Source organism: Strongylocentrotus purpuratus, unplaced genomic scaffold, assembly GCF_000002235.5.
Source record: "Strongylocentrotus purpuratus isolate Spur 01 unplaced genomic scaffold, Spur_5.0 spur5_scaffold_21, whole genome shotgun sequence".
NCBI lineage: Eukaryota > Metazoa > Echinodermata > Echinoidea > Camarodonta > Strongylocentrotidae > Strongylocentrotus > Strongylocentrotus purpuratus.
In genome coordinates, this window is record NW_022145607.1 from 38010705 (window position 1) to 38031612 (window position 20908).

The following is a 20908-nucleotide window of genomic DNA, read 5'->3' on the forward strand; positions in this document are numbered from 1 at the left end:
GCGCTATTTGCAAGTCGGATGTCTCTGTCAATGATAAAGCAATATTGTGTGACAATTGTGATGCCCGGTGTCACATCTCATGTGTAGGCATCTCGGCTTCTTCGTACAGTTTTCTCACCCGTCTTAGCAGTTTTTCGTGGATATGCTGTAAGTGTAACAGCATCAATGCAGAATTATCATCTTCCCTTCTGGATGCTGATTTCACTAGTCCTAACCGCTACTCAGCTCTCCATGACGATGCAAGCGAGGTTGATGTTGCAAGTGGTCCTCAAGCCTCCACTCCCACTGACAAGGCACCACCCCTACGTTCTCTTCACCAAGGAAAAATAGAAGGAAGGCATTGAAAGCAGTCATAATTAACTGCAATGGCCTCAAGAGTTTTACGAAACAGTCCCAATTTCAGGCTCTGATTGATCACCACAGACCTGATATCATACTTGGTTGTGAATCGAAGCTAGACGGCACCTGCCCGACATATAGCGTCTTTCCTAGCTCTTACAATGTTTTTCGAAAGGACAGAAATGAACATGGCGGAGGAGTTTTTGTAGCTGTTCACAACTCCCTCATCGTGTCAAATTGTCCAGAGTTTGACACAGACTGCGAGCTAGTATGGTGTCACCTTCAATTCACAAATGCCAAGCCTCTCTTCATTGCAAGCTATTACCGCCCTCCTTCTGGCCGAGAACAAGGACTCGAAGAACTATGCAACTCAATTGCCACATTGATGTCTAGACACCGACGCAATCATCCAAATATTATTATCGGCGGGGACTTTAACCTACCAGATATCGATTGGAAGGAATGCATTGTTAAAAACAGCAATCGCACTAGCATCCACCAACTCCTCCTTGATATCCTGCTAGAGAACTCTCTTCTCCAGTTTGTTAATGAAGTAACCCGCCCTGTATCTGAGAATACACTTGATCTTCTTCTTGCGTCAAATCCAACACTGGTGTCCGATGTCTGTGTCCATCCAGGAATATCGGACCATAACATCGTTGCTTTTTCGATCTCGGGGAATCCAAGAACTTGCCGCATTCCGCCAAGAAAAATCTACCAATTCCACAAAGCTGATCTTCAGAAACTCCGCAAGGCTGTTGCGAAATTCTCAATGGATTTTCTATCATCTTCACCAGAGCTGAAGTCAGTTGATGAAAACTGGACCTGTATCACATCACTCATCAACAAGTGCAAGGATGAATTCATCCCATCCAAGATGTCAAGAGCCAGACGCAACTTGCCATGGATCACCATTTCCCTCAAAAGGCAAATGAGGAAGCGGGATCGTTTGTTCAAGAAAGCACGAAGTCAGCCTAGTGCATCCAATTGGAAGGCCTACAGGCAGCTTCGAAACGAACTGACCAAACGTGTCCGCCAAGCTCATCACAATTACGTCTGCAACATAATATGTGAGAGCCTATATGCGAACCCCAAGGCCTTCTGGTCATATGTAAAACAGCGTAGATCTGAAAACTTTGGTATACCACCCTTGAGAAATGATAACAAGCTCCATATCACAAACAAGGACAAGGCTGAATGTTTGAATAATTACTTTCATTCTAACTTCACCAAGAGCAACGTGGATCAAGTTTGCATAAACCGACCCTCCCTATACAATGACATAGGGCATCTCCACATCCACCGGTCTGGTGTAGTTAAGCAACTGCTTCAACTGAATCCATCCAAAGCCAGTGGCCCAGATGAGATACATCCAAGAATTCTGAAGATGCTAGCACGTACGAAATAGCCCCTGCATTGTCATTTCTGTTTCAATAGAGTCACAATACCGGAGAAGTGCCTTTAGACTGGAAACGTGCACTTGTAGCCCCTATTCATAAGGCAGGAGATAAATGTTGCCCAGGTAACTACAGACCTATATCGCTGACGTGTATCTGCAGTAAGGTGATGGAACATATTATGCTTAGCCACATTTCTAAACATCTTGCAGCTAACAACATACTCATTGATGAACAGCATGGTTTCAGACAGAATCTTTCGACAACAACACAACTTGTCAAAGCTACCGATGATTGGTCATCCTCTCTTCAATCTAGAGGCCAAACTGATATCGTCTTTCTCGACTTCCAAAAAGCGTTTGATCGCGTACCACATCCACACCTTAGATCCAAACTACATTACTACGGAATCAGGGGAGACTCTCTCCACTGGACTATGTCACTCCTAGCGAATAGACATCAAGCTGTCGTCGTCAATGGTGCTCGCTCAGCATTGGATGCCTGTTACTTCAGGAGTACCGCAGGGTTCTGTCATCGGCCCCGTACTTTTCCTGCTGTACATCAATGACATCAAACTCAACATCAAGTCCACAATGCGTCTATTTGCAGATGACAGTGTCATCTATCGGCGTATCGACTCTCCCTCTGACACTCATATACTGCAAGAAGATCTCCATGTTCTTGCAGACTGGTCTACTAAATGGCTGATGGGATTCAACATCAAGAAGTGTGCTTCATTGTCAATCACAAACAAGAAGCACCCCGTCACAGTGGACTACACCCTACTAAATGAGTCAATTCCTCGAGTAAAACAATACAAGTATCTTGGTGTCACCCATGACCTTAAATGGAACACCCAATGTAAACTCACCACCCAGCCTAAAGCAATATAACCCTTGGCCTCCTACGCAGAACTCTATCACCGTGCACCAAGAACATCAAATCCAAAGCCTACACAATGCTTGTTCGTCCTCAACTTGAGTATGGCCGTGAAGCTTGGAACCCTCGGACTCTGACATCAATACAAAGTCTTGAGAAAGTACAGCGAGCTGCCGCCCATTTTGTATACCAAGACTACCGGAGAATATCAGTCACAGCACTTGTCAACAAACTGGGATGGGATACCCTTCACAACCGCAGGCTTCTTGCACAGTCCACTTTGTTTTACAAGATGCACCATCATCAACTCAACATGCCTTTTTCCACTCACATTATCCCAGCTACATATCTGGGCAGAAATGATCACCCTCTGAAGTATGCATTACCCCCCCCCCCCCCCCCCCAGCTTCCATTGATAGCTTTAAGTGCTCCTTCTATCCTCGCACCATCTGGACGTGGAACCACCTATCAGCTGCTGCGGTAACATCTCCAACAGTGAGCATCTTCCAGGAGGCTGCTCTACCCATCATCAGAGCGTTGCCTCCTCCTGTTGGGTCCAAGCTACTGTAGACTCCACGTCTCGGTTTTACTTGCACGTCCACCGTTTTATTGTAAATAATAGACATCTTTCACTGTTTTGAATTACTTCATGCACTGTCACTATGCCAGCACGTTGCACGGACATCCCAGTTTAGCTGTATGGTAGCTGCCATCGGGATTATCTCTACAAGTAACAAGGAACAAGTAACCATCACTCCATTGACCGTTCAGGTAGATCGGAGATCTAATGAAAAACACTTTACTCGGTCAATTCAACAACGATCAAGGTGAATATTATAAATATTGACTTTGTTTTATTAATCATTAAGTTGGTATCCGTAGTCATACTATATTAATTTTGATAACTTTTTTGAAAGCATAAACGATTGTGGTTAAAACGGAATTAGAATTTCAAAATTGTTATTGACCACTATTTAGCAGCTGCTGAAGCATCAGTGCATGGCAATATTTTGTATGCCTTTTCTTTTACACAGATATTACCAGTTGGTGGTTTATGTTAATATTAAAATAGTACATGCAACTAAGATTATTTTATGAAGCGGAAAGAGCAAAGTAAAAGTACTGAAGGGTTTTTGTACACTTTTGGAATATTGTACATTCACATGTCCATGTGATCATAACATGGTTTATATACCTCACTTAAGTAATCCAGCAATCTGATTGGTCGAAATTGCATTCATAAACTTTAACTGTTCCCGAAAATTCCCGGTAACCATGGTTAAAAAACATTTCAAAATCCCAATAACCATGGTTATTGGGAAAATAGGTCAGTCTCCATGGTTACCCCATAGGTTTACATGTTAAAAAATGGTCTGAGCGATCGAGGATACCGTACGTGTGCGAAGAATTGGTCGGTAATTTCAATACAATTGAATCTCGATCGATCTTACCAACAATTTTATCTTGTATTGTTGACATGAAGACGAAAATAAACTTCCAAAAACAACAAAAAAAACATCTGCCGATAGATCTTGATCTAAGTTCGTGCCAATATGCATTGCAAAAGTAAAAGAAGGGCCCGTTTAATGGAGTAGCGGCGAAGCATCGACCACGCGAAGCCGTTTTCAATTCATTTTAATGTATATATTAAAGAAAACTACGGTACATGGTGACATAGCGCGCTGGCCGAGCGGTTTGAGGCGCTGATTTTAGTAACATCACCTTTGGTACGCAAGAGTTCGAATCCTATCTTCGACAAAAGTTTTTTTCTTTTTTTTCTTTTTTTTTCGGCATATAAAAGTATTAATGACTGCTTTAATATTCGAGAAATAGTTGTTTTTTATACGCTCTCGGGAAGGTTACAATTGGGCTATTCCCCTCGGCACGCCTCGGGTAATAGCACAATTCTAACCTTCCCTTGAGCGTATAAAAACAACTATTTCTCTCAAAGCAGTCATTAATACTATATTATTTTTTTCAATTATACAGAAGAACGAATTCTGGACTTGCGTAGTTGAGGAAGCGATAGATCCTGATGTGTAAGTATTGTTAGAAGTGAAGATAGGTGTATAATATTGAATGTTTGTAAAGTAGATTAAATGACAGATTTAAGGTATTGTGAGCATATAGTTCATGATTTATTTTATTACTTTGTTACGACAGGTTGATCGTTTAATGATCATTGTTTATATTATGTATAAATCACGTGAACCTCTGTTGTATGGTTTTTCTTTTGCAATCAGATAAATAGCGATATTAAAACATTGAATTATTTCAAAATGGGTCTAAAAGCCATACCATGCAAAACATACTATGCACTTTTCTTTATCTTTACTTACAACATAAAAAAATGATTGACTTAAATGAGCAGACTCTTAAAGTAATTGTATTTGAGAGATAACATATTAAGTTAAAGTCAATGGGACTTGAACATGTTTTAAAACGTCATTTGTGAAGTAATATTAATTCATAGAACTTCATGTTATGTAGTCATATTTATTTATTTTATTTATTTATTACATCTTTTAAGAGGATAACATTGATCAGCTCTGAGGCGGTTTTACATGATGGTCCTGCATAAAGAAGGAAAATAGAAATTAAAAAACTTACAATAAAGAGTATTGAAAAGGAAAATAGCAGGTTTATACAAAAGGTAGAAATAGAAACAACATAAATACGAAAAAAACATTAGGAAAAAAAGGAAAGAGGAGAAAAAAAGATACATCGATGGATAAGTGGATCCACAAAAAATATTATTGACAAATGTCATATAGTCATTTAGAAAATGAAAATAAAAATAAAACAGAAATGTTTGAGCAGGAACATAGGCCTCGACCAAACAATTTTTAAAAATCGATATCAAATATACAATGCAATATGAGTATATGTAATTTCATAGATAATAGGGTTAGCAATCATTTTAGTAATTTGATACAATGCTGTAGTATAAGAAGAAAGTAACGACAGTGAACATATTTTATCGATTAAAGAAATATTTGTTATCTTGGTGTTGAACACTGTCTACTGAATCGGAATTTTGGATATCATTGGGAAGCTTATTCCGATTAACCGCTCCAGCATACTTGGGAGATTGTTTAAATAAGGTCACTTTGGGTTTGGGCAATACTACATTTAGAGTTTTCATTTCTTGTATTATATAAGGCCATGGCGGTCGAAATACATTTCTATTTTGTTTGATAAGCGAGGTGGAGCAATGCCCCTTATACTCTTGAACATAAGCATAGCCCGACAATAATCACGGGGGTGATCATAGTTTGCCAGGAAAGTTGTTTTATCAATGTGTTGCCGCTTGCAATTTCATAGTCAGAGATACCAGTTAACATATCTAGCAGCTCTTTTCTGCAATCTCTAAAGGGGCAGCTTGTAGCTGGCTGGGCAGTATCCCCATACAGATATTGCATAGTCTCTACAGGGTTGTATTATACACTTACAAAGGGTGTTCAATAGTTCTGAATTTAGGAATTTACTCGGCTTTCCTAGAGAATAAATGTTATAAACAATAGATTTACATAAGTCTCTTAAAAATACATTCCACTTCAAGTTTCCATCTCTAAGTATCTTATAGATTTTACCTGTTCGATCAGTTTATCTTTTATGAATACATTTGATGTTTCGGAGGATCTTAATTGTATTAGTATTGTTTTGGTTTTACTTGCGTAATCGATTTCGATTATACCAATTATTTAGAGCTTTAATATCTTTTCGTAATTTCTTTGTGACATCTTCTAATTACTATCTGCAACACATATTACAACATCATCAGCAAATATGTTGCAGTTATACATTCTGGTTTTGGAAACTGTTTGTATTTCTTTTACATTGTTACCTTATTTAGAGGTAAAGTTTAAATTTGACATTGTGTATGCACATCATTAACATTTTATTTTTTCTTTATTTATCATTATTTCTATTATAGCTTTCCCGTATAACTACTTCTAAAAGGAACTACTTCTAAAAGGCGGTGATTGCCTGGAACTTTGGAAAGGTTTCGGCATAACGTTCGATGCACTGGGAATAATTATCCATAGATCGGGCATGATCATCTGAATCCAGGCTACGTCAGGTTTCTGTATTGAATACTTTTATTTATTGAATTTTAATCACTTGTTAAATCAATAATATACGGGGAAGGCACAACTATCAGCTTAATTTTTTCTTGAGCTTGGATGATTTCTTTCGTGCCAAAATTCGTGTAAAGACACATTATGTTTTGTAATGGGTATAGTATTAATACTTCCATATTTTATTCATATTGAACTTAGATTGGGGGTAACCATAAATTGTTATCTTTAATTTTGTTTTTTTCCTTAAAGACTATTTTGCACCAAAGGTATTTCTTATATTTTAAAAATTGTAAACGATTTGCATACAAAAAATTGATATGTCTTCTATTTTCTAGGGATTACTTTTCATTTTTCTAGTAACAGAGTTTAACATTTAAATGGTCGAAAATTAAAGAAATTGAGCATAGATTATGGATAAAAGATATTTCATTTTCCACGCAAAGTTAAAAAGATCATAAATTAGAAATGTATCATAATTTTGTTGTTACTTCCTTGCTAAAAGATGAACAAAGGTTTAAAAAACAAAGCCATTAACATTTTGTTGCTGTTTTTGACAGTGTTTGAAAAGAATTACAATCTTTGTAAACGTAATGGTTACATGTCGTGATTGGAGTAAGAGTCAATGTAATTATTCAAGTTTGAGTATGCTTTCATAATTCAACATTTTATATTCGATTATTATAACTATTTTCAAGGTAGAAGATATTTATTTGGCATTAACTTTATTTGTATGGTTCTATGTATGGTTGTGGTAATGTCAATTTCATCTCTAATTGTCTTATTTATTGTTGTTGTTTACTTTTTGGCGGGTGTGGATTTTGCAGATGGATATTTAGATGAACACACACTTGTATACGCTACAGCTACAGGTGATAACTGTGATAAAGCATGAAGTGATGTTTTCGGCGAGTCCAATAACGGCGAAGTCCACCCTAATATTCCATTATTTTTCAAAAGATGCACCCTTACTATAATCGTTGCAAATATGTTTTTATCCGACCCATGTATGACAAAAATCTATTCCGTGATCAATATCTGAGAAAAAATAAAGTTTATGACATTCTCTCTGCAGAGCAAATTGGAGAGGACCTCGCATATTTTTAGGGGTGTAGATAAATACTAAAATGGGTTTTGATTCATGTACCAATTGATAAATAAAGTCGGCTGTGTTGGAGAGAAAAAAAGAGGGGAAATTAAATTACGAATTATACATTTTTGTAGGACAGATACAACATTATATTGGGTAAACTTATCGATTGTCTGCGCATTAACTGCGATAAAATGTTTATTTGTTGGTGCCGGTCTGTTCTTAGACTTTATATGCATGATTTATCACAGTTTGTAAAAGATGGTTTGCACAGATAATTTATGTTTCCTATTGGTATTCAGTTTGGAAAACAGCGATTAGTTTAATATTCTTTTTAAGAGGTTTGTTATTTGCCTTGCATGTTTCTAATGTGGCATCGATCAATGTATATTTCGTGAAAAGAAAGCAATGACGAATATCGTCATTGCAATAATGATGATAATGGTAATGATTATGATGATAATATTCATAATAATAATAATAATCAGGTCTACTGCCTGGAAAGTCCAGAATCTGGCAGGTTCTTTATATTCCCTACACTCAAATCAAGCCGCCGAAGATGGCGTTAATAGACCTGTTGAATGCATGAATGAATCACCATTTACACTATCTACCTGTTGAATGGTCCGGAATCTCATTGTCTGCTTACATTTTACATTTTAAATTTTATGCTTCCACTCACTTGTAACAACTTTTTAAAATGTATAAATGCATATTGAATAAAAGGTTTTGTAGCAAATGGCAATTCAGATCAGATGGTGTCCCAATGTTTTAATAGGGACTTTTAGATTGAGTGGACGAGAACACGACGAACGCCGACTGATCATGCGTGTCAACGTACTCAACTGCCCATGTTGACTACAATTAGAAATCTTTTAGATTGCATTCGACGATATACATGCATAAAGGGAGTAACACTATGAACATGACGGACAAAGAAAGAGGACAAAATATACAGTTCCTCATTCTACCCTCAACAATTGCTGTGGTAGACCATCCCTTCACTGCTATTATGTAAACATGTGTAGAACAGGTGAATATGCATGTGACACCTGTTCTACACATTTTTACATAATAGCAAGAAGGGATGTTCCTTTGTCTACCTGAGGAACTGAATATTTTATGCGCACGCGGCATATACTAGTACCGTACTAGGAAAATCAAGGTTGACGCATTCTCGATCGTCGACTGAGACGACGTGACGCATGCGCAGTGCCTTAAAATGACGTCACACGTTGCAGTCAAGGCTGTCGACGTGCAAATCTAAAAGTCCCTATAAACCAACACTTCGACACAAGAGGACACAAGAGAAGTCCAGGGATGGGCGAGCAGACCTTAGCCAGTGTATGGGAGTGTGAATTGGAGTGTGAATACGTGTGTGTTTGAGAATGTCCATGGTACAGGTGTGAGAATAGGAGAGTGTATATAGTGAGAGTGTGTGAGAGCAAATTGGGGCCGGCTTGCTCATCCTTTGACCCACTCTTGTGTCACCTCACAATATATATTTTAAACCTAACGGCCCGAATTCACAAAGCAAGGTTTGAGCTCAGACCAAGGTTTGAGCTCAAACCTCCTTTTGTTTCGCCAAACCTCCTTTTGTTCTTTACAAACCAGGTTTGTAAAAAAACGCGTAAAACGCGTCATATGACGTACGAAAACCAAGGTTTGTCGACAAACCTCCTTTGTGAATTCGGGCCGATGTTTTACATTTTACATTTTGAATTTTACATGTTATGCTTCCATTCACTTGTAACATCTTTTCAAAATATGTAAATGCATAATTATTGACTATAAGGTTTTGTAGCAATCATGACATGGCATGTCCCAAGGTTTTAATTCATGTACTTATTTTGCTCCAAATGTACAAAGGTCGGGGGAAGCTTTCTTGTTTTTTGTTGTTTATATTTTGAAATACCCAACACTTCTTGACACAAGAAAAGTCCAGGGATGGGCGAGCAGACCGTTAGCTAGTGTATGGGAGTGTGAATGTGAGTGTTTGAGAATGTCCATGGTACAGGAGTGAGAATAGGAGAGTGTATATAGTTGGGGTGTGTAAGAGCAAAGGGCCTGCTTGCTCATCCTTTGACCCACTCTTGTGTCACCTCACAATATATATGTTAAACCTAACCTAATGTTTCTGTTATTGCTATTGCTTTGTCATATTGTTCATGAATCTTGTTATATACTGTACATTATACTTTATGAGAATTTCAAACCACATTTTGTATGTATTTTAGTCAATGTAAATTATTCATAATTTAGCCATTTGGCTTCGAAGTGCAATTATAATAAAACCTTTTCAATCAATCATCAAATATTAACGACCTCATACGCTCATATATTTTTCACCGTGCGTCCTAATTTAAGGATCACGCCATCTTCGACAGGCAGCGAGTAAGTAGGGGGAGGTAGTCCTATTCCCTACACACTTGATTCAAGCCGTCGAAGATGGCGTTATCAACAAACTCATAATTACGCTCACCAGCCCAGCCTGATTTTTTTTCGCCGGGCGGCGAATTTTTTTTCCGTACTCGAGAGGGCAAATACCCCATGTGCGCATGCGCGTGGACTTGTGATTTCTCTGCTACTTCCCATACGAAATGTACATGTATTCGCATCTACTGTGCACGATTCGCGTTCTACGAGTAAACGATGGCATAGTAGTCTTCAAACACAGACTCTGATTTGCCAGTTTGACAAAACAATTACGCATATATCGTGCGTAGCAATAGTACTAGTATTCAAGTCTGAGTAGTTGTATGATTCAGACATTTTAGTGCTTACAGAAATGCATCCCAAATTGAATAGCATGGTATAGTAGTCTGCAAGCACAGACGCTAATCGATATGGAGAGAGAGAGAGAGAGAGAGAGAGAGAGAAAGAGTGTGAGAGAGCAGTGGCACAATACATAGGCCTACCATGGGGTCTGGAATCATTAAACTACACAAACTTGCATAAAATCACTACTCATCAATACACAATATATTATTATGTCCTTGCAGACTACTATACTACACTCTACACATTGAGATGCATTTCTAACGCACGCACCAGTAGGGTCTGAATCATACATCTACGCAGACTTGAATAAAGTACTTCTCAGCACACTACTAGTATGTTGTCAAACTGTCAGATTAGCGTCTGTGCTTGCAGACTACTATACCATTCTATACAAGTTGGCGACTTGAATAAAGTACTTCTCAGCACACTACTAGTATGTTGTCAAACTGTCAGATTAGCGGCTGTGCTTGCAGACTACTATACCATTCTATACAAGTTGCAATGTATTTCCATATGCACTACTGGGTCTGAATCATACAACTACACAGACTTGAATAAGCACATCGCGACACATACGCATATTGATTTGTCAAACTGGCAAATCAGAGTCTGTGTTTGAAGACTACTATGCCATCGTTTACTCGTAGAACGCGAATCGTGCACAGTAGATGCGAATACATGTACATTTCGTATGGGAAGTAGCAGAGAAATCACAAGTCCACGCGCATGCGCACATGGGGTATTTGCCCTCTCGAGTACGGAAAAAAAATTCGCCGCCGGGCGTCCTAATTTAATGATGACGCCATCATCGGCTGGTAGCAAGTAAGTAGGGAGAGGTAGCGTTGGTGTGGTGCCGCCGGGATCAAAATTAAATCTATTGGCTCGAACTTCAACGTTAAACCGAGGACAGTCCTTGCCTTTCATTCTCATCCTCGCAACAATGGTTTTCGACGGGTGTATTTTGGCAGGTCGCGCCATCTGTGTTGGATGCTTAAAGGGAGTAGCTAGGATAGATGATTGGAAGAATACAAAATAGAATCTGGACTACCGATGGGCTTAAGGTCGATATTTAGGAAGTCTGCGAGATCCATCATCCTGTTAAAAATGAATGTCTTAATTAATTAATTTATAACAAAACTTGTCATACGACGATGCTCTTTCCTTAATAGTAATTTGAACTCCATTCCATCTATTTTACAAAACTCTATACCAACTCGTATTCTACTAAAATTAAAATCCGACGCTGGATTTCAATAATTGTCAGAAATTGGCTTCGATAAAGGAGTTAGATTTGGTTACATTACCAAAATGGCCTAATAGTAGAATGCATTTCCACAAAGTTTCGTTTTTCATCTCTCTCTCTTTCTCCCTTCATCCTTCCCATCTCTCTCTCTCTCATTTCAGAGGGCTTACTTCGAACCATCGGGTCATCGCGTCCGGTCCTGTGGTCGCGTTACACGACCTTCCGTGAAACGAAAGCGGCGGGTGTCGGGTAAATTGGACCAGACCAATTGTAGATGAGAGGAATTTATTTCACAAACATTATCCCCGACATTTTGTGAATTAAGGGCATGTTTTTTCACAAAATGTCGGGTACCGCGACCACCCGACCCGCCGCAATGACCAGATGATTCGAAGTAAGCCTTTCAGAGGTAGCGTCATGAACTCGGGGATAAAAAGATGCATGAAGTCCATGCAAGGTATACATTTCTTTACTGGAATGACTCGTAAATTAATCCATTTTCCTTCCTCATCCTCTCTGTCTCCCTCTCTCGTTCCTCTATGACACAGCTGTTTATGTATTCTCTCCCTCTTGTTGTTGTACATGCAACACTATTCAATGCAATTCAAGAAATCGCAAGATCTTTAATCTGATCCCCATTAAATTTATGTTACTCGTGCTTTTAACTACCGGTACTGATTTGTACTATGTCCATCTTTTTATATGTGTCATATGTTTTTATATATTGAGTGAATAAATGAATTGAATAGAATTGAATTATATTACAGTGTATTACCTATGTCCTTCTGGCTCTCAACGATCGGATCACAACACAGACACAATATGCCATTTTCATAATGAAACCAAAGGTCATACAAGGTCTTTGTGAAGTGCCTCAATATGAATTATTTATTCACTATTACAAGTAATTCATCAGTCGGAATTCAAATGGCGTGTATGGGTTGTTGTTAGGTGGGACAAACATTATGGCTTGCCATACCTAACAACATGGAATGCATGCTATTTGCAATTGCAATGCGATTTTCCGAAATGCTTGGATGTAATAATTTGAGTCACTTCACAATGATATATGCATTACATTTGGTTACATTAATAAATGGGCTTCTTCTATAAAGCAATTCTCTTGAAATAGAAATCTCGAAAATCAAATATGCAAAGGAGATAAAAATACACAAATACAAACAATTTACGCTGTTTCCATCGTTTATTTACGATACATCAGCTCTCACACAAATATCAAAAAAACAATTGACGAAAATTAGACAAAATTTGTCAATGCTTAGAAATACATTTTACATTTGCTTTTTTTAAGTAGAAAAAAAAAAATACATATTCGTATATCTCATTAATCAACAATCTACAATTCATCCCCCCCCCCCCCCCTCTTTACCTCTGCATAAAATTCTACCTTATTACAAATGAATCTTATACGATTTATTGAAGGTGCCTGCTTTGGTTTGCTAGAGATTTTTGAAAGAAATTCTCTTTACCTTTAATACTCTGTTACACTTCACATACATGCAATATATGCATTGGATCATGCTCAGTACATTGCGATATCAAAGTTCTGTCATGTGTGTAATTCATATAGGCACTCATTGTCGCGTAAGGCACATAATTATGTTGATGTTATCAACACACAACACCAGATTTATGAATGTTGAGGACTGCATTCTTCAATCCTAAAGTTCATTTTTGTTCAGAATTCATCGGAGATGACAATTTTTGCCCGTTTTGTTTCTGATCTTTCATGTAACTGAAAATTAGCCGTACAACGATTAAACATAAATTTTTTAAAAATGATAAGAGTTTGGCTTCATGACTCGCTTGCAATTGAAGTTTTCATGGCTAAGATACAAACTTAAATGATTAAAAGCGATTGGTTGTGCGAGTGATATGTACTGTATATAGTCATATCCTGTTTAGTTCATTCAGGTCTATCATTATTTCATCATTTCATATGTCTTGAATCAAGTCCTTGTCCTTTGGAGTTCAATATGTGTCTTTAGAAAAATACAAAAAAGGCACATGGTGTGAGTGATTCCATCCTAAGCATCTCATTTGGTATCATGCCTTTCATCTGATTGCCTATTAGAAACTGAATTCATAACTTATCAAATAAGTAATATCTCTTTTACAACTATCCTCGTAATTACAAAAAAATAATAATCCTACTATAAAATTTGCATAAGTGGTGTGATTTTAAAGTAAACACTTTCATAGGGCAGTATCAATATGACCTAATAATAACAAAATTATAAGAGGGAAAAAACACAAAAAAGCAGCAAATGATTTAAGTACTTTGCATATATACTCTTTTTCACACAATATTTTGCATACTTTTTATTTGCATAAAGTAACCAAATATAATTTATAACTAACTTATCAGAAATGCATTTTCTTACTCAAAATAAGTGATAATTTTACCCTGAACATTTCTTTCTAAATTTAAGTGCATAAACTTTGCCATTTATAAACTTACATGCTCACCCGGCTATACGGAATATGAGCAAAACTGAACTTGAAATCAGCAAATGAAAATGTGAACTCAAGGGATTTAAAATATCTATCTTTCTTATTGCTTTGAAATATACTATAAGCAACAAGAAAAAAACAAGCTTAACATTCATTATCGAAAGAATATAAGCTGAGGCACTTCTGTGCTAAAATGTCTACATAATTATTTAACACTGGAAGAACAGAATGGAAGTCGACATTGGAAAATATAAACATTTAAAAATACAAAAAAAAAACATACAAAAAGTAACTGGCCAGGACTTTTCTCCTACAGATTCTTCCAGCCTTTCTTTATAACTAAACATAATACTAAAGCATAACATGTCACAAAATAACTATTCACTACACATTTATATTTATTCACCCTTCTCTTACACTGTGTTGAATGTATGTACAATGTCTTATGCCAAAATTATTAATGTTGAGCACACATTCTGAATAATAAAAGGTGAAGAAAAAAGGGGGAATATAAGGAAGTCCGACTATTGAGGAAAATAACAATAAAAATTTGGATTTCAAAAGGTCCATTATATAAATTTTCTGAAACATGAAAGATACCAAATTAAATCATTGGATATTGGACAATAAAGGGGCTTCTCCTCTGAAATTTCATTGTGATTGAATAATAACTGTCTATGGAATAGAAATATTCATTAATCAATCCTAAATTAATAATCCATATAAAAAGCAGACTTTCCTCATCGAAACCCTCTCTCTCATACCAGGGTGTCATCAGTGTGCGAGACACTCAGCACTCAAATTGGCAAATTCTTTCACTTTCAAAGAATTAAATTGAAATAAACTTTGCTAAATTGATGAAATAAAGATCCAAAATTAATTACAACCCAATCAAGCTCCCAACTTTTGAGTTCATTTTATAAAATTCTTTTCCAAATATGCTCTTTGCATGGTGATAATACAGCTATTCTCAAATATCCAAATAGCCAAACTCCCTGTTTTCCAAGAAATGAAATGCTAATATTATACACGTTTAAGCATCTCATATAAACCCTGTCTACATAAATACTACAATGTGTTTGAGCCAAGATGAGTTCATATCATAACAAGTACCCTCTTATTTCGTTTTACTACAAAAGCAGCCTCGATTCTATTATATAAATAACAGAAATATGAAAGGAAATTTTTGTTGCATTGTCTTATTGTCCAATTATATGATAAAAATTGATTTAAAAAAGTTCAGTTTAGGCCATAGCTGGAAGTGACACTTTGAAATGCACATACAAACTTGTGGATAAATCATTAAGGGAATTGACTGCAACTAAAATTGCAAAAAAATGTCATATTTGTGTGGCAAAACACTTAACAAATCCTTAGGCAATTTGTATATGTCTTCATTTTTTTCTATTTTTAAACTACACAAACTACATCCACAAATTTATGGTTATAAAAATCGTATTTGGAGCACCTCGTTATGAAAAGGTACCCTCTTCACATCACCTTGCAAACCTGACCAATGTAAATCGTACAGAAATTACATACACATATCATAATATATCATCTTATCGTTTAAGTACAAAATGCAACACAATGGTAAAAACACAATATAAGTACAAGTCATTTCTCACATGGTGTATTCTACAAAACATTCTTAGCTATCTACATTTTTTTTTATTCAGCCTCTTTGTACTGCATTATCTTTTTTTGACATATTTTGTATAAAAACAACTTTGTACAGGGTAAACCAAAAAAAAATCAACACTTGGATACATAAACAACTTTGATCTTATGTGTCGGTTGTCTGTTAGCGTCAATCATCCAATAACGCACTATTTATGCATCCATATCTAGCAGCCTCCTACAGTTCTTAGCACTTCAGTAGTAAATAAAATAAATGAATGATGACACCTAGCGTGAGCCTTGCTTAAGGGTGCCATTATTCTCTAGCCAGTTTCCCTGAGTTTTTCTTTCTCGCTGACAAGAAATGAAATGAAATAGGCTGCTGTGTTGTAAAAAATATATAAGTGTATTACAAGGCACACTTGGTATGAACAAAATCATTTCGTGATCCAAGATTAGTCTTCCTCTCTTTCAGTGTAAATAAACTTGTCGTCCACCAGTTAATCCTTTCTTACCACTTCCCACCATTCAAAATACCATTGAGAGCAGTGTGTTGACCTCTCTAAACAAACCAATAGGCCTCGGCTGATTCTTCACTTGTATACTTCAGCATTGCCTTTAGAATAAACTAAAATATTCTGAACGTTTTTCTTTGCAATTACTTACTATTTACTCTGCTTAATCAATACTAACACTTCTGGTTCCACACGGAGGGGTCCCAGAGGAGACCCAATTGTCTCTATATCTCTTTTAAGAAGTTTCTCTCAAGATTAGCAATAGATATGCATATTTCTTCCGTCCTAGTTCACACACATTTAGAGTTTGGCGGAAGACTGCATATTTGTTTTTATTTGACACTGGAAGACTAGGCCACCTCAGGTTCATCATCTTTGGGGATGTCTGACTGGACAATTTTGGAAATGGTTCCAGATTTTGATGAAGAAGACTTCAAAAGAAGCTTCAGGAAAAACTAGATTGATGGTTTTCAAGGGGGATAGGGTCTCTCCCCATTTTTAGCTTCTTCAGCTGTGAATTATCTGCCAGGAATGGGACAAAGTATTGACCAAATCATCCGAGAACGACCTCAATAATTCTAAGATTGGTTGGTTATGTTTCACAGATTTATGCCAGTCGTGGTATCCGAACGTCGCAGCCAAGGGTATTTGTGTTTGGAGGAATCTCCTGGAGGGGCGTAGGATGTAGACAACAGGGTTGCTTTTTTGATGTCGTCTTTCCAGGATACGTTTTTTTTAAAATTTGGCACTTGGTAACTCTTTCACGACATCGCTGCCATGTGGCTCCACATCATAACACACACGCATCAAGTCTACACATCCCACACGATCCAAGACACTCCCATGCAGCGCTGGATGTGACTACTTGCCTGGCTCACGGGTGGTTGCCTTAACCGACAAACTGGATCCACAAGTGCCTAGTCTCAAAAAACCAAGCCGTTACAATTAATATGGAATTGAACAAAGTCAATCTTTGAATTTTGCTGGTTAGAAAAATGGAGAGGGAGGAGAGTATTAGAATGCAGAGTCTGTTTCTTTCCACTCTGACATGCAGGTTGATGATTTAGTACATGCAGAATGGTCAGAGGTGTTCTTTGGACAGTGGTTTAGGGGTAGGCACTGTGGGATCCATCAGCCCGAGCTGAGGCAAGTAGTCAGCACAATCAAGTAGCACTGCCTCTCTCCTACTACAAGGCATGTCAGGAAAAAAAGGAAGAAAACATCGTCAGTGCTTCTTGAAAAAATGCAAAGCACAAATGTGTACCGGTATGCACAATCACATGGCCATAGTTTGAAATAATGTTTCAATATTACTTTGCTCTTCTCTTCCTTTTCTTTTCTGACACACCCTGTAGCAGTCATCGTCATCACACATTTAATCCCAATGTGTGTCATGCCGTTGAGTTCCTGATGCAACTTCAAAGAGAGGCTGATCATAACACCTTGAACTGTCACTCTGCTGTCTAAACAAACATAGATTAATCATGTCAAACTCACATTAGGATTCCTGCCAATGTTCAGATGAGCTTGACTGTTTGAGGTATTCTTGGAAGAGAGAAGAGTCCCACTGCACAGGTTTCTCTCTCTGGAGTTGTTTTCTTTTCAATGTCAAGGGGAATCTCAAGAATGACAGGGGATTACATGAATCATGATCAGCTCTTTGAAGTTGCATCATAGCCTGCTTGCCTTGACACATACAGGTAACATCAACCCATACTCTACATTAATTGTGGTAAGTATATATCACGGTGCAATTTTTAAGACAACAAAAATATTAGGAATAACTGACCGATCCACCCTGGTTACTGCTTAGGAGTTAAATGTATAAAAGGAGCTTGTGAAAGAGCATTTTGTTGCTTGTTAAAAAGACAATCACATCAACAATGACAATAGTATTGAAGTGATGAGAGAAAAAAATGAAAACAATTTTCTACTCACTAAGTTATCAAGAAAGATATAAAAGCTAATAAATTAATTTGTACAACAATGTGAAAAGTGGATATTCATAGCACTAGTTTGGTTGGCATGGTTATTACATTTCTTATCATTGGTTTGTTCTTTGTCTGAGAAACAAATTAGATGGAAATTAAAAATGGAAGCATACAGGGAAAATGATGAAATGGCAATGAAAGTTACTCTAGTATAGCTACAAGGTACTTCAATCTAACAAGCTCGGTCAAACAAACAGCATAACTCATCGTCGTTAGGTCACATGTCCACACCATACTCATTCTACATCTGCAGAGGGAAGTATAATGGATTGCAGCATTAATGAACAAAACCTTCATGAGATTTTGTAGTACCCTGCCAGATCAGAGCTTGCATATAAAAATAGATAAAACTTGGTCGTAGAAGAGTTGCAGAATGTGTCTCCACTACCAAACTTTTCTGGATTCTTTCATTCACATAGGCTAACTACAAGAGTCATCCGCGCAATGGGTTAAATACAGCAAAGGTTGATAGATGTCAAAGTCTTCCAGACGTAACCGTGTATGGACAAGTTGAAAGGGACCAACGGAACCATCATGACGAGAGAGGGATGGTGCCATGTTTGACCGAGCTCGAGAGTAAGACGTCAACCGTTAATCAACTACAAATCATAACAAGAATCTACAATATGCAAATGATAAACATTTTTTTTGTTTTTCAAACAAAGTTAGCAGCCATGAGTGGGAGACTAATGCCTTTCCACAACCAAATAATATTCTGAATTAAACAGGGAACAATGGTGGTTTCAACAAGTAAACAGCTGTTAAGCTATAATGATAGATAACTAGAAATTAAAACGTACATGAGTAAAGGAGAGAATATTCTCAATAGAAATTAGGCGCATACGGATGACATTTTTCAAGAGGGTTATTTAGAAACTAAAACAACAAAAAACAAAGGATATATGGTAAAAAAGTACAAACCATTCATTAGTGGGTATTTCTAAATATTTTCAGTAGTGAATTTTGAATGTTTTGACAGTGGAAATAAAAATAAAACAAAATCACAGAAGGTTGTTTTCTGCCATTTGTCTTGGACTTTTAAGAAGAAGTGATGATAAATGGAAGCGGTTTGTTCCTTTTATTTCAGGCACGATAAAAACAAGCCTCAAAACTACATGAATAAATGTAAAGCAAGAAGGTTAAAGGTCACATGACTGTAGGACTGCCATCCTTGTTAATTTCTTTCTTTTCTTTTTAACAAAGAAGAATTAATGAATTCAAACTCAGCGTGAAGAGTATCACCATTGTGCGAGTGTGTGTGAGTGTGCAGCTTGCAACACTGTAAAGGAGCACGAAGGCAACTGATACAACGCAATGAAGGTCAGGTCAGATGATGAGGTCAAAGGTCATTGATGGCACGGGAAGATAAAACGAAGTAGAGTACTTGGAGTGCGTAGGATGCATGTTAGTTCAGGCTACGCTAGTTGCCCGCGGCGGCTGGGAAGGATCAAGTTAATGAAAAACCAAAAATTGGGAAGATAAAAACAGAAAAGAACCTCTTGTTAGTATCGACCAGATATTAGCCCATATTTTGTTTGTTTTCTTCCAATAATTTAGTATTGTAACTATCATCTGGGGCTATAAGTAAACCATATAATCACAACAACAAAAACATGTTAATAGTTTCCATAAATTTTTGTTTTGTTAACTTTTTGTTTTGATTTTTTCTTGACAAACAAGGACATAATATTCTGGTTTGGAGAATAAAAAAACAATGCATGCATGAAAGGTGATTAAAGCAAATGACCTGGGATTTCAACATTTAAAAAAAGAAAAAATACTTCAGTTTTATATTCCAAATATGGAAGAATATATAGTAAATAATGTGTGAATGAAATAACTTGATTGTGATCTTCCTCCGGACCTGTTTCTTTATCATGGCAAGAAGTGTGACTCACAAAATAACACCTTTTTGATTTGTCGAAGGATGTGGAAAAACTAGAGAATAGTCAAAGTAAAGTTTGTGTGTGGTCTCTTTTCTAGCATTTTTGTCTTGGTTCTTGATAAAATTAGTTACTCTTTTTCTTCCAATTGACTGTACAGATTTGGTGATTTAACTTTGGAAATCTACTCAATATCTGAAATCATCTTGATATAATTTTTTGATTTTGATTTTGGGGTTTTTATGAGGGGAGAAAAGTGGGACAAAAAGAATAAAAAGAAGCAGCTGATGTTAATATATGGAGCTGAACAATGAATACCATAGCAAAAATAATAACTAAATTATGATATACAAGACACCACTGATATAGGGACAAAAATGTTAATATCAAGTTTCTGATTAGAACAAGCTCCTTATACGGGTTAAAAGTTCTAACAGACCAATTCATGCTGTAATTGTCATTTTGGGGGGTTTTCTGATGGAGAAGAATTATGAACAGAAACCAAGTTGCGGGGTGGTCTCGTACAAATGCTAAAATCATAGAAATTGCAAGAAAAGTTGGTAAAATTAAGTCAGCATGAAAAGAGACAAAAAGCGTACGCATGCTTGAACAA

General features: G+C 36.8%; 1 protein-coding gene across 4 annotated transcripts in view; it reads right to left on the bottom strand.

Annotated features, from left to right (window-relative positions):
• Positions 1-12996: 12996 nt before the first annotated feature.
• LOC581568 (protein quaking-A) overlaps positions 12997-20908 on the bottom strand; it is a 100808-nt gene continuing 92896 nt past the window's right edge. For 2 of the 4 annotated variants that reach the window (XM_011682934.2, XM_011682932.2), the window contains exon 8: positions 12997-19876. In XM_011682934.2, the coding sequence (XP_011681236.1) occupies positions 19860-19876 (17 nt within the window). In that variant the 3' untranslated portion in view covers positions 12997-19859. The remainder of the gene's footprint in view (positions 19877-20908) is intronic. The other 2 variants (XM_011682933.2, XM_781557.5) reach the window with 1 other exon arrangement.